The 14,667-nt window shown below is 39.4% G+C and overlaps 1 protein-coding gene across 3 annotated transcripts in view; it reads left to right on the top strand.

The window, feature by feature from the left end:
• Nucleotides 1-14,667, top strand: part of grik2 (glutamate receptor, ionotropic, kainate 2) — a 351,124-nt gene that overhangs the window by 141,878 nt on the left and 194,579 nt on the right. For all 3 annotated transcript variants that reach the window (XM_072394949.1, XM_072394950.1, XM_072394951.1), the window contains exons 5-6: nt 6,591-6,772; nt 9,772-9,825. In XM_072394949.1, the coding sequence (XP_072251050.1) occupies nt 6,591-6,772; nt 9,772-9,825 (236 nt within the window). The remainder of the gene's footprint in view (nt 1-6,590; nt 6,773-9,771; nt 9,826-14,667) is intronic.

Below are 14,667 nucleotides of genomic sequence, written 5' to 3'. Positions count from 1 at the left end.
CTTGGTTCTTTTTACATTAGCAATGTTAAGACTATAAAGTCAGAAATTTATCTATCTAAAATCTAATTTTATCTTTTTATCTGGTTTGCCCAATTTAATGATAACACGTTAAAGTATAAAAAAAAGCTGTGTATTTGCATTAACAGTAGCCCAAACTGAAGGTTTTTCATACAATATCCATGAAACCTAAAAGATTTGATTATGAAAATTTTTTGCCCTTATTGTTAATAACTATTTTACACAACTGATGTTGGATCTGATTCCTTTAACACGTTAGAAAATGAATCAGTTGTTTAGGTAGCTATAGAGAATAACTGGTTTAATCAATAACATAGTAAAAACCAAAGTAATCTCCATGTCTCAATCATTGTGAGACAGTCTTATGTGCTTCTTGAGTTTCAATTTAAATCTATGAGGTTTAACTGACTAAAGCTTTATGTGTAGTTGTGTTGGACATAAATGGTAACATTGAAGCTCCAGAAGAACAATGTGAGAGATTTGTGCTCAGGGAAAGATCAGCGAAAAAGATCACAAGCTTCACGATGAGAGAGACTGATGGCTGTGTAAATGGATACCAACATGTGTAACTTACGCATTTACGCAATCAGCAATCCGTTGCCACGCCATTTGGCGTCTATTTGATGCTGCCACCGTGTTTGATTCTTCGGTAAGGTTTTGTTTTTCCATCCTCATATTTCTTTAGAATTAATTTCTGCCCCTCACAGGAGAAGTACGGCATCCTTCCTTCTGCGCTCATGATTGTGACTGGTCTGCTGCCTTGAACCCGCCTCATTATACGTGCGCGTTCACAGATTCATTGTCAGTCAAATATGGGTTGAGTTAGCGAGTTGATAACTAGCTTCGTGGTACTGCTGATCCTGATTGCCATTGTTGTGGATAGGATGAGCTGGATTGGCTGGGAGTAATCCTGGGTAGGTTGAGCTCGCTTCGTGGTACAGGCCTCTGATCAACACCCAGCATGCTTCCAGCAATGTCTCACATCCTCCCTGTACCCACATCCTCTCTGTCAAATCTCATGCAGCTGCCCTCAGTGATTACAGACCAGTTACATTACCATCCAAAAACATCTTTTAGTGTCTGCATCAAGATGTTGCATATTTTTTATAAATCAGTTTAGAATCTGCTTTGCAGCCATGTGCTGGGGAAGCGTTATCATAACCAGTGACTCAAAGAAATGTATCAAACTGCTGAAGAAAACTTGCTGCTCTGGAGCTGATTATCCATCCATCCATCCATCCATCCATCATCTATCTTTCGCTTGTCTGAGGATGGGTCGCGGATGGCAGCTCATATCTGCGACCTCATTCCTTCTGTTACAATCCAGAGTTCAATCCAAAGGTGATGGATGGAACGAAGATGGACCAGAAAATCAAAAGCTTTGCTGAAGCCCAAATTCTTCTGTCCATCTCTTGCTCCAACTTGCCTTCATTTGTGGGATCTCGAGATACTTAAACTCTTACTCTTGAGGCACAGATTCATTCTTCACTTAGAGGGAGCACTCCTCCTTTTTCAACTGAAAAAGCAGAGGCTTAGATTTGGAAGGGCTGACTTTTATCCTGGCGGTTTTATACTCAGCTGCGAACTGCTCCAGTGCGTGCTTAAGATCATAGTTTGAAGAAGCCACCAGAACTCCATCCTCTGCAAAAAACAGAGATGCAACCCTGATGGTCCTAAACCAGACACCCTCCTTTCCATGACTATGCCTTGAAATCCTGTCCATAAAAATAAATCACAAACAGGATTGGTGACAAAAGGTGACCCTTGCGGAGTCCAACATGCACCATAAAAGAGCTTTATTTTGTGCCAAGAATGCGGACACAGCTCTTTCTGTGGTTATACAGTGACCGGATAGCCCACAAAGGAAACTACAGCACCCTGTTCTCCCACAGCATCCCCACAGAATCCACAAAACACATGTAGACTGGCTCATCAAACTCCTGTGACCCCTCAGTAACTCTGCAAAGGTAAATATCTGGTCCACTGTTCTACAACCTGGGAGAAAACTACACTGCTCCTGAATCCGAGGTCGACAATCGGTTGGAGCCTCCTCTCCAGCACCCTGGACTGAACATTCCCGACGAGTCTGAGAAGTGGGATCCCCTAATGGAGGGGCACACTCTAGTCCCTTTTTTTATAGATGGGAACCACCAACTCGGTGTGCCACTCCACAGGTGTTGTCCCAGACCTCTTAGCGACATTGAAGAGGCCCGTCAGCCAAGACAGCCCCAATGTCACTGACCAGCCTTCAATGTCTTAAAGCGAATCTACCCCCATCCCTGGGTGTAAGCTTTTTTAACTACCTTAGCCACCTATGCTGAGGTGATGGTTGAGTCTTCTCCCAAGTCCTCAGACTGTGTGGAGGACATGCTGGCCAGAATCAGAAGTTCCTCAAAGTGCCCAAGCCAAGCATAATCTGGGACAGGCCCTGGCATACCATTCTGAGTTGCCAAAGGGTTTGCTAGAACATCCTTTAAGCCAACAGAAAGTCCTTCGCCACGGCCTTGCCAAATTCCTCCCATGCCGAAGCTTTAGCATCCACAACCACCCACACTGCAGTCTTTTTAGCCACTTGGTACCTATCAGCTGCTTCAGGTGACCCCTCGGACAACCAAGCCCAAGCCTCCTTCAGCTTGACAGTTTCCCTCTCTGCTGGAATCCACCAGCGGGTCCTCCAGTTATACCAGAACAGGCACCAACAACGTTCTGGCCATAACTCCTGGACGCTGCATCCACAGTGGAGGTCTTAAACCCAATCCATTTGAATTCCCATGACCTTGACCTGCCCCTGTAGATGAGGAAAACTACTGAAGTGTGAGTTGAAGACCTAACAGATAGGGGTCTCTGCCAGAATTTCCCAGTTCACCATCACAACCCTTTTGGACTTACCAGTTCTGTCCGGTAGTCTTCCCTGCCAGTGGATCCATCTCACCAGGTGATGATCAGTTGACAGGTCTGTTCCTCTCTTCACTGTAGTGTCCAAGACATATGACTACAAAGTCAAACATCAAACTGTGGCCTAAAGGGGCCTGGTACCAAGTACACATGTGAAGCATCCTATGCTAGAACATGGTGCTTGTATGGACAATTTATGACTAGCACGAAGTCCAAAATCGAACACCTCTTAGGTTCTTATCAGGAAGGATGTTCCTCCCAATTATACCCCTCCAGGTTGCTTCAACTGCTGATTGTGCAAACAAGCCAAAAAAGTCATTTGAAGGGATGAACAGAAACTTTGTTAGAAACTTTAGGTGACTTTTAGATCTTTAGGTTCAGCATCAGTTACCATGGTAATGATATATATTGTGAGTTTACTTGAGGTCATTTAAAGCTATTCTAAGTTGACAGTTTTTTTAAACAGGTTGATTAATTATATTTATTGTTACTTTAACTTGTGTGAGGGATTTAATTACCTTTTCCATGCATATATTATAATTATAATTATCATTGTTGATGTTATTGCTATTTTTTCTGCTTAAATCTATCAATTGTTTCCACAATTTGTCAATCTAAAATTTCCAAGCATTTATTGACTTTTACGTTATCAATCATCTTTTGTCATTATTCACATAGAGCTATTGCTTATGCATGATCTCTTTGTATTTTTATTTTTTTTTGCTACACCGTTATTGTATTGGTAAAGTCTATCAAATCTTAATCAATTCTGTAATTGATACTCGTTATATGTATTTATATAGATAAGTAACATACATTTTTCAAGTTGTACATGTATTCATCATGATCAAACAGCCTAGGCTGCATAGCCTACACAGCTTAAAACACGGACCAAAGATAACTTTTGGGTCACAGTTCTTGTCATTGATGAGAAAAAACTAAATAGCATCTAAACAGTTGTTATCAGTTTTGTCTCTTTCTGATTTGAGTACAAAATCTGAAAACAGTTTATCTGATTCTGCTTACAATAAAAATGGTGGTGATTTTCTTGTTTTGTTTTGGTATGGACATAAAGAGAAAGAGAATATAAGTGAAAAAAAAAGATCAAAGAAAGTCATGTCCCAGAAAAACAAATAATTTATCTGAACTTTTTGCATGCTGCATGAAAAATGTCCTCGGTTTTGTTGAGAAATGGCCCACATCACGGGGCAGAAAACAAGTCTAATAGAATGTAAAAATAGAATACTCAATCATTGACTATAGGGCTGCAACTAACGATTATTTTAATAATCCATTCAAAACATCGATTATTTTTTCGATTAATTGGACAAAAAAAATTTATTTCCATTTCTTTATTCCAAAATAGAACATTTGAACTCTCAGAGGAAATAAACGCACAAAACAAGTTGCTGCTTGAGTGTTCTGTTACAATAATATCAAATGATCAAAAATGACTAAATGTTTGTCAAACAGCTTCAGTAAAAAAATAAATGTACACAAAAATATATACAAATGTATGCTATATACCTGCAAAATGTTTATATATATATACCATGCCTCCGGTGCCATGTCAAATCAAATTTTTTTAATTTTGTGAAGCGTGAAGTGCTACCACACTTTTGAGAACGGGGGGCAATTTCCATTCCGACATGCAAACGTGCCACCATTCCGACAAGGCTTTCCATATAAGGAAACGTGCGTTACTCAACAGGTACCAGGTTTTAAGATGTGTACAGACATGATTCAGTCTTTAAACGCTTAACTGAAGCCTCTACCCTCTCTCTCTGCCTGTTGTTCTTTAAAGCTTGTGATGTTTGAATGATATTACATTGATACTGAATGATAATTTAAGGGTCAAATCTACAGTCAGAGGGGAGAATCAGGTGGATGTGGGCTTATTTCGGATTTTAAAAATAAAAATAAAAGATGATGGCACTCATCCATAAGGGCTGTGTTGTTACTATTTGCTAGAAATCTGGTGTGTGGTGTAACAGCTGTCATGTAGGTGTGTCGGATACCTTCAGATCCTGACAATGTCATGAGTCTGTGGTCATTTTCAAAACACACTCCAAAAGCAAATGAATGATACTCAAATGGTTTATTACACAAAAAGGAGGGACTAACATAGACAGACGCTGATCACTTATTGATTTAAAACTAATAAACCAATAAAAAGAAATAATAGCCTGATATATTTTTTGGGTAGTCTGATATCTGAAATTGGTTTTATTTGCAGCACCGGGACGTCGACACAGGTGAGCTGTGATTGATGTCTGTTATTAATGTTGCACATGATGCCAGCGTGCAGGAGACACATGCTCTGTGGAGAGCTCACTCCAGCTGGCTGCCTGACAGCTCACTGACACTGTATTTCTGCTTAACCGAACATGTTTCAGACTTGCCCGATTTACATTAACACCTGTATTTTGATATTTGAAATTTCAGGGGATTTTGATAATAGATCATTAAAGTTAGTTTGCGAGGTTGTGGAGTTCCTCTAAAAAATAGGTTTTAATAGGTTATTAAAGAATTTGTCGGAAAGGCTGGATGTTTATAAAAAAAAACAACAAAAAAAATTCTGACCATTGGAGGAAAAAAGTGTCAGAATGACGGGACGTTTGATAGAAAATTAAGTGTCGCCATGCCGACAATTTGAGGCCCGTGGTGGAGTGGCGGCATGTAACCTTTGAGAACTTGGGTCGAACCGTTTTCTCTGCATCGGTCATTTGTAGAATTTACTTGATTGCCTTTGAAAATACCTCCTCACTCTGCCTCTGTCTGCTCCATTCAACTCGCTACTTCAACTTTATTTTTTAAACTTTATTCCAGTCAGCCAGCATTGACAAAGCTCTGCAGGTGACGTAGACGACTCAGTGACATGGCGAGTGCCGCACAAATTGCTCAACACAACAAATTGATAATGAAATTCGTTGCCAACACTTTTAATTGATTTTTATGGACTTCATCGATTCGTGTTTGCAGCCCTAATTGAATATAACAGCAGAAATTAAGCTAAAATTGAGATTATTATGCTTCAGTTGAAATCCCAGTTAATTTCCTTAACAAGACTGAATTCACTTGTTTTATTGCACATTGACAATTGAACGAAAGAGATATATAGGGATCAATAGTGAGCGTAGAGTTAGTGTCGTCTATGATGAGTGATGAATGTCTGCCAATATGCAGTTTTGATGTGTGTCTTTGTTCTGTTGTGTTCATGAGAAAATTTGCACAGCCAAATGAAGGTCCTGCTCTTATTTAGGTTTAAAGTGAAGGACAAATGAAGGTGTGAAAGAAGGAAATACAAGGATACTATTTGGATTGAAAACGGAGGGCTAGAGCTCGGGAGGGTGTTGAAGAGAAATGGATGTCATTAGAAATGAACTGACAACAGAAATATATTCTTTCTCATTCTAATTATGACCATCATGACCAAATGAATCAGAACAAGCAGTTACCCTTAATTACTATGGAAAGATCAATAATGTACAAATATGGGAATTTTCCTTTTGGAAATGAATTGCCTTTGTTGGAAATAAACCTTCACCAGTTGTAATTGGGCTATTTTCTAAAAAACAAGCAATGCCTCTTTAGGGATGACAAATCATTAATATGTATTTGTGTGTTTTTTCTCTTTCCTTTTGTTATTTTTTTTCTTTCTTTTGGTTTTCTCACAGGCCTGATTCGGTTGCAAGAACTTATCAAAGCACCATCCCGGTACAATATCCGTTTAAAGATCCGGCAGCTGCCTGCAGAGACCAAGGATGCCAAGCCCCTGTTAAAAGAAATGAAAAGAGGAAAAGAGTTTCATATCATCTTCGACTGTGGCCACGAAATGGCTGCTGGGATCCTCAAGCAGGTTTGTAGATAATTTGTTGGTGGAGCTGTACACACTAACACTGTGTGCTCTTACCTCCTTGTAGAGGTAGATCAATTGAATCCTCAAGAGAGAAGCAGCAGGAGGCAGTTTGAAGGTGTGGATGGAAGGCAGCTTTCTCTGAAGCATGCTTGCCTGTGATGCTTAAAACTAAATCTGACACCTAATGTTAACAGAACAGTTTATTGTGACACACTTAGTGCCAGCAATACATGAAATCAACTCAATGATAATCAATAAAAATTAGCATTGGCTCAGCAGCTCTGAGATAATTAACAAGCAGTGAGCCAGGCCTTCTGTCCAACATCAGTGTCTGACCTCACAAATGAGCTTCTGGAAGAAAGGTCAAAAACTCCCATAAACACACTCCTAAACCTTGTGGAAAGCTTGGCCAGAAGAGTTGAAGCTGTTCTAGCTGCAAAGGGTGGGCCGAGGTCATATCAAACCCTCTGGATTAAGAATGGGATGAATTTAAATTATTTTGTGTGTAAAGGCAGATGAGCAAATACTTTTGGCAATATAGTGTGTGTATATACATATACTGTACTTACAATTGCTGAATTGATTAAGATTTTATATAAAAATACAGTAACAATGCATTAAGCAATAATGAGATGATAAGATAAAATATGACTGATAACACAGAAGTCAATAAATGCTTGGAGACTTTACAAAAGACTATCGTGAAGGCAATAAATTGAGGAGACGATTGATAGATTTAACCAGAAATAAAGTAGCAGTTAAAACAACATTAATAATGATAAAAATTATTATTATAATATACACATCGAAGAGGTCATTAAATCCCTTGCATGAGTTAGAGTACCAATAAATATAATTCATCAACTTACGTTTATGGACCGTATTTTCCACAGCATAAGGCGCACCTTATGAAAAAGCCTTAAATTTTCACTAAAAACGGCCGTGCGCCATATAATCCGGTGCGCTTTGTGTTCGGTGTGAATCCAGGGTCAGGCGGATCCCAGCCATTCACTCTGAATGGGGCAAAGATTTTATCGAGCTCGTACTTAGCGATTGAATCGTGTCATCATTAATGCTTTTGCCCATGTCCCAGTGAGAGCCTGTTGTTCAGTCTGAGATGGATGATGCAGACCAATGTGCAGTTTATAAATTTATAAGTGTAAAAACGACTGACGATGTTGTCCTTGACCGTCAGACCATTTCCCGCTGACACAGGGACGTAATACGTACACTCTGCTGGCAGTGATAAACCAATCAGAGAACATTAGGTAATACGTAGGCCTTATAATCAGGTGAGCCTTATAATCAGATGAGCCTTATAATCAGGTGAGCCTTATGTATGGGTTAAGTACAGAAATAGCTTTAAGTGATCTTAAATAGACTCACGAGATGGCTTGATTAAAGGGGATGATTCAATGGGATTCCCTTAGAAAAAAATCTCCTCTGGCTTCAGGGATGGAGTAACGCAGGAAGCATTCATATTTCATATTTCATATTTCATATTTCATCTTTATTTAGCCTGGTTAGTTCATGTAGCTGTCTTTACTCAGAATGTCGGAGGCTTTCTTTTAGTTCACCTCCACATATCAGCCGTCATAATCCCTTTCTGTCTGTTAAATCATACTCTCTGGAGAAATCTACCCTGTGATTCATGGCAGTTTGGTGAATTCACAGCAGCCAGGACTGAGACAGCTCTATACAGCTACAACAGGGTGGCACATAGCCAAGACACATACCCATTTAAATTATAATAGCGTAATAAAGAGCAGGGTGCACTTTTAGAATAGCACATTTTGTGTTTGGTGCTGTATAGTCTGCATGTAAACATAGCTGGTGATAGAATAAAGCTTTATTCAGATCTTAACCCAGTTAAGGCCATATTCTGAACAAGTGACAGATCAAATTCACCTACATGAAGGAAGCCAATCTTAGTCACATTATTTACACATGTAACCACCTTAATCACACTATTACATACTATCTGGGCCTTCACTGTATCTTACTGCTTTACAAGACATGCTGTAGGCTCCCAAACAATTTTAAGGAACATTATTGCTTGTTTTTACAGATTGGGAAGCTTGTTACTGTCACAAGGTCTGACAATGCTGGTTTGTGCAGAGTTCAGTGCAGAACAAGAAAGCAGTATTAGATGGGTGAGAAACTAGGAAGCAAATGCTTTGTGTTTTGAGGGTAAATAGTCAGTAGACATTGCTGTGTACTGTTTGTACACTTAGCAATTAAGGAATGTGGGCAGCTGTAGCTCAAGTGACAGAATGGATGTCATTGAACTGGAAGGTTGATAGTTCCATCCCCAACTTCCTCAGTTCAAATTTTAACAGCTACACAGTCACACAGCTTCAGAACAGTCATCCAGTCCTTTTCAGGTTTAGGTTAGGAGGTCATCTGCCAATCAGAAGGTCAGTTTGACTCTTGGCTTCCCCGGACCACATGTGGAAGTGTCGAAGTCTGTGAACCTCACGTTGCCTCTGATGCATCCCCTTGTGTGTGAATTAGTGTGATAGAGGAAAGAAAGCACTGTGAGTGTCTATAACATTATATAAACTAACTTGTCATGCCGTCTGACTGTGTGTGTGTGAATGTGGCTTGTAGTGTCAAAGCACTTTGAGTGGTTAACTAGACTAGAACAGTTCATTTACCAGTCCAACTGCTACACTTTGGGTGTAGGGTGGATTGTTTGTTTGTCCATGATCCAGATGTTCCATATCTATAGTATTGTGCATAATGCTCCATGCTATAGCTAACTATACATGCCAAATGTATTATAAGCCTGAGCTCTGTGTTTGTTTTGTATCTTTGAGCCTGTGGCTACAGCAGTATGGCAGAATATATGCCTCCTCACATTACATGTTGTTGATTTATTCACACTATGAAACCAGTGCAACTGTGTGTGCATGTGTGCAGAACATGACAAAATACGATGTGTGCCTCCCTAAAAATCCTCCCTTCTCTCTGTCTCATTCTGTCACTCTCCTTTTTAGGCTCTTGCAATGGGAATGATGACAGAGTATTATCACTACATCTTTACCACTCTGGTAAGTTGAGAAATTGCCCGTGCTTCACAGTTGCTTTGTTCTATATCCACCACGGAGATTTGTTACATCCCCAAAAAATGAGATGATACTCTTCAATCTTAATTTTCTTAGTTATTAAGTTTTTAATTCATTACTTTTGAACATTCCTTTTCCCCCTTTTTAGTGTGTTATTCTGAGACGAAAAAAAGAATATCCCAGAGCAATGGTCTTTATTTTTCTTAAATTTATCCTTGCTGTTAGACAAAATTAGACAAAAAAAAGATCAAAACATTTGACTCCTGACAGTTTAGCTACAATTTATTTACACAATCACACACATACGACCTTTTTTTTTTATCTCTCTGTGGTGATTAATTGATTCATCCCTAGCCTCTTATCCTAACCCTAATCGTCCCAGCGGAATGCTTAACCCTTATTGTCATCCAAAACCGAAACATAACTTAATTCTGATCCTAACCATAGAAAAAAGTTTTGACCATCAAAACTCCCTTTAAACATGGAGGCCCACCATTATGTCCCCACAGAACATGTTAGACTACACAGTCGGCTTCTTCTTTTTGGATCATATGAATATGGAAAACCAAGAACACACACACACACACAAGGATAGGCAAGTTACCATTAGAAGCATGAATGTTTGAGCCTTTTCCAAGAAAACTTTGATATGTGGACAAAAACTATTAAATGAACCACCGACTGTGTGATTCCTGGACAATGCTGGTAGAGAAACAAAACTCTGTCAATTATTGAGTAATTACGATATTTTCTTTAAAGCTATTAACAGTTTCATAAGCATTTACGACAGTCAGAAACCATTTATATAAACTAGTCACATTATTGGACCTTTTGTGTGGTGGGAATGAAAAAATTCAAAGATTTGAGCTTATTAGTTATGTTTTATTCCTTTATGTTTAGTTCTATCAAAGGTTTGCTTTTGGACAGTATGTGATATTTTTCTAATGCAAGTTTTAAAAGCAGACCTTCATTTGGGATAGTCATGCAATGCAAGAGAGTAAAACATTATATTATAGAGGTATGTAATGGTCAAGATACTGTTGCCATAAATAGTTTGATGGGTAGGTGGAGAATAATAATAATTTTCAAAGCTTCATAAACGCTATGCCTCCAACAGTCAGCAGCCACGGTCGCTTGCATGCTGCTGCCAACAACAAACGGCCAGAAAATTAAAAAGCAAATTAAAAATGTATGTGCTCTGCAAAAAGGCCATCAAGAAAATATATCAGACTGTAGAATAGTGGTGCTGTATTTCATTATGCACAGACACCTAACCAGCACATTCTCATTTCTAACACAGTCATGTATTGCTGCTTGGTCAAGTGCAGATCAGTCGTCATTGGGTACCTCTTTTGTATCCATTTATGAAGCACAGGGAACTGCTCTACAGTTGGATACTGACAGCCTTCTGCGGTGGTCAGTGAAAACATCATTCTTTTATGTATGGGTTCTCAGCAATTTGCTCAGACCTCTGAAGGAGGTCAGAGGGAACGACGGACACACACATCTGACCCTCAACTGTGCAACTTGAGTTCAGGTCCAAGCTTGACACTGCTATTTTCACAGTAAAATATACTCTGGCACAACAAGCTTCAACAGCATTTTTGCCATGGTAATGCATTCCACGACTGTTACTGCACTCAGAATATTCATCAAACACTGCACGTACGACAGTGATGCTTTGGAGTACCCAGTGCGTTCAAAAGTGACACAGCAAGCTCCTAATCAGTATGTGATATGCTGGGAGACATGCCAGAGCAGATTGCTTTACCACAAAAGTCAGTGTTAGACGTTCAAATGGACGTCTAAAAGAGCCAATGCACTGCACTGATTAAGTTTAACACCAGCAATGAGCAAAGGCGTCTTTGAATAGAAAAGAGCATAGAATTTCATGAAGAGAACACTTCTCTAGCTGTTAAGAACGGGTTCCAATCAAACATGCTTGAGCTTAGAAAGTGGTTATAAAACTATAGATGTATATATATATGTGTATGTGATTAGAAACTGACAGTATATTGAAATAATTACAACTATTTAAAATTTCTTTTAAATTGAATTGCTTCGATTAATTCAACTTTACTACAGTGGATGAAAGAGATTAGTTTTACTTTGAAATAAAGCATCCTAATGTGCACACTTTTCACATTCCACATAGCAAAATTTCTCCAAGATAATTAAATGTCCCTCTGGTGGGAGATGTAATATGAAATGCAAGCGTGAATAAGGGAGGTTTAGACATTGGGTGTCTTGTCATTTCCACTGTTGTGTTTGGCATAGGCCAGAACTGGAAGCCTAATTCTCCAGGCAGACTGAACCGCCAAGCCATATTGAGGCCACATATGGCAGCCATTTTCCTGCCAGATTTCTCTTATACTTTACTTCACTGTTATTGTAGTCTAAATCTATATGGAATGTTGGATAAGTTTGTGTATGTCAATCTTATGCCAAATACATTTTTTTTATGAAAGATTTGTAGTGATTAACTCCTATAATAATTGATAAACTCTAATAGATTTCATTTAATTTGAATGTTGCCTTAAAACCCCTCAAAGTTGTAATGTGTTATATTTTCCAAAGATATTTAAATAAGCTTAGCTTATCAGTGGGATCAGCAACTACAAGTGAAATCAGATCTGTTCTGAAGAGCTCATCCTGGTTTCAGGAATGTTTACATTCATTCATTCGTGCATTTGTACTGCATGTGATCGTGCTGATTTTAGGTGCTGGATGGTATCAGACTTTAGTGGTATGATAACCTTGAACAAACATGTTGAGGATTCACTGTATCACGGTAATGAAATAAAAGGTCAAAATGTCTAAGGTCTAGAAACAGCATGCAGAATACCGAATGCAGAAGAGTATCACATTACTCTTACCTTTACACACTGTATTATGTGACTTAATTGATTGTGGAATGAAAGTAAAAGTTTCATAGAAAATGTATACCACTCTGATCTCCACTGCTCTGTGAAGTCAAATAGTGTTATGTAGATGATGTTAGCTCATTATTTAGCCATGTCATTTACCTCTATAGTAAGACTGTGGTATTTATTTCCCCGCCTCTAAGGACGCTAACTCTCCAAGGTGGTTGCAAACCATGATCCATAAACATGCATGTTCACTACTTATTCTAAATTGACTCTGGGATTGAGAGTGACTGTGCATAGTTGTTTGTTTCTGTTTTATCCATGCAATAGCTGACAACTAGTCTGGTTGTACCCCGCCTTTTGCCTGATGGCAGCTGGGATAGACTGCAGTCCTGAATTGGGTCTTACGGTTGAATAGATGGTGATGAAAGGTGCTCACGCAGATGTAAAATCCTGACTATTGCGTCCTCTGATAGATCGTCTGTGTAAGCAATTGCACTAACCAGACGGTGATGGTAGAGTGTCATTCTATGCAACACACAACCTGGAGTTCTTGCACTCAGGTTTTGAGTCATATAGAACAATGAGCCTTATGCAAGAACCATTCGTACGAACAGATTTGCTCTTAAGTCGTGCGTACGAGTTATTTAAGAGATTTTGTGCGTTCACCAATGTTTTTCATATTTTGAGTTTTCTTTCAGGTACAAACAGAATATATGAGTGATCCAGACCTGTCGTAGGAGTCCCGTAAAATAGTCCGCTGTTATTCCAATCAAGTTTGCTTGACTAATGGATTGTAACCCATAAGATTATAACCCATAATTATGCTCACATTATTCTGTTTTTGACCCCACGCGACCCGACCGACGGAGTAAGCAGGTATAGAAGATGGATGGATGGATACAACAAGGCCAATGCATTGCTGTGCAATGCTGGACTGCCAAACATAATGGGAGCAACAGACTGCACACATATACGCGTAAAAGCAGCCGTGTTGTGGAGCACATGTTGTCTCCCACTACCTGAAGCAGCCCAGGCAGACAACATGGCAGAAGACCCCCCCATGGACTGCCCCATCAAAGTGCCATCATGATGAGGCAACAGCTGATTGCACGGTTTTATTTGCAGTCATCGAGCGCCTGGCCATGGCGAGACATTTTGTTTTAAAGCCATTTTCATATCAAACCTTTTCGTCTTTATTTCGGTGACATTACGAACTACAGGTGACACAGAATCGACAGCACTCGTAATTTCTTCCCATTTCATCGCTTTAGCAGGTTCCGTAATTTCACTGGTGACACTGTAAGAATGCCAGCTTTTCCTTTTTGGATCTCTGAAAGCAGAACTTCAGTCTCAGAGCCCGTAAAGTTGTTTATTTTGAGCCTTGATGCCATTCTCATGACTCAACACTTCCTGGCACAGCAGAGAGGAAGCGTAGCCTTATATGGTATTATTTTGGGCGTGGAGTATGCAAATTCACTGTCCTCGTGCACGTGTGCTGAGCTACGCACGGTGGCATTCGTCATTTCCACAGGTCGTTTCCACACTTTTCCAAAGTTAAGAGCGTTTGTTGAATCTGACGTGGCGTGTTCGTACGAGACCTTCTTATGAAAAAAGTGAGAGAAACTTAGAATAAGAACAGGGAAATGTTCTTGCATGAGGCCCACTGACTGTTTAATTCATATACTTTGAAAGCAGAAACTGGGAGAGGCAATGGCGTTACATTTACTTCCCATGTGTTAGCTATAAAGCCAAATGAATGAGTTATGTTATGTGACTCAAAAGCAACTTCACTTAGAGGTGAGGTGCAATCAGCACTGCAGCGCCCCAACAATGACAAGTGATCCAAACAATACAACTTTGAGAACCAAATCAATACATGAACACGAATAAATGTTAGCAAATATGAGAATTATCCATGTTCAGTGTTGCCATGTTGTGCGTGTCTGGTTGCTACATT

The sequence above is a fragment of the Leuresthes tenuis genome, unplaced genomic scaffold (assembly GCF_036924035.1).
Source record: "Leuresthes tenuis unplaced genomic scaffold, fLeuTen1.0.hap1 SCAF_10, whole genome shotgun sequence".
NCBI classification, from domain to species: domain Eukaryota; kingdom Metazoa; phylum Chordata; class Actinopteri; order Atheriniformes; family Atherinopsidae; genus Leuresthes; species Leuresthes tenuis.
This window is presented reverse-complemented; position numbering and strand designations above follow the sequence as displayed.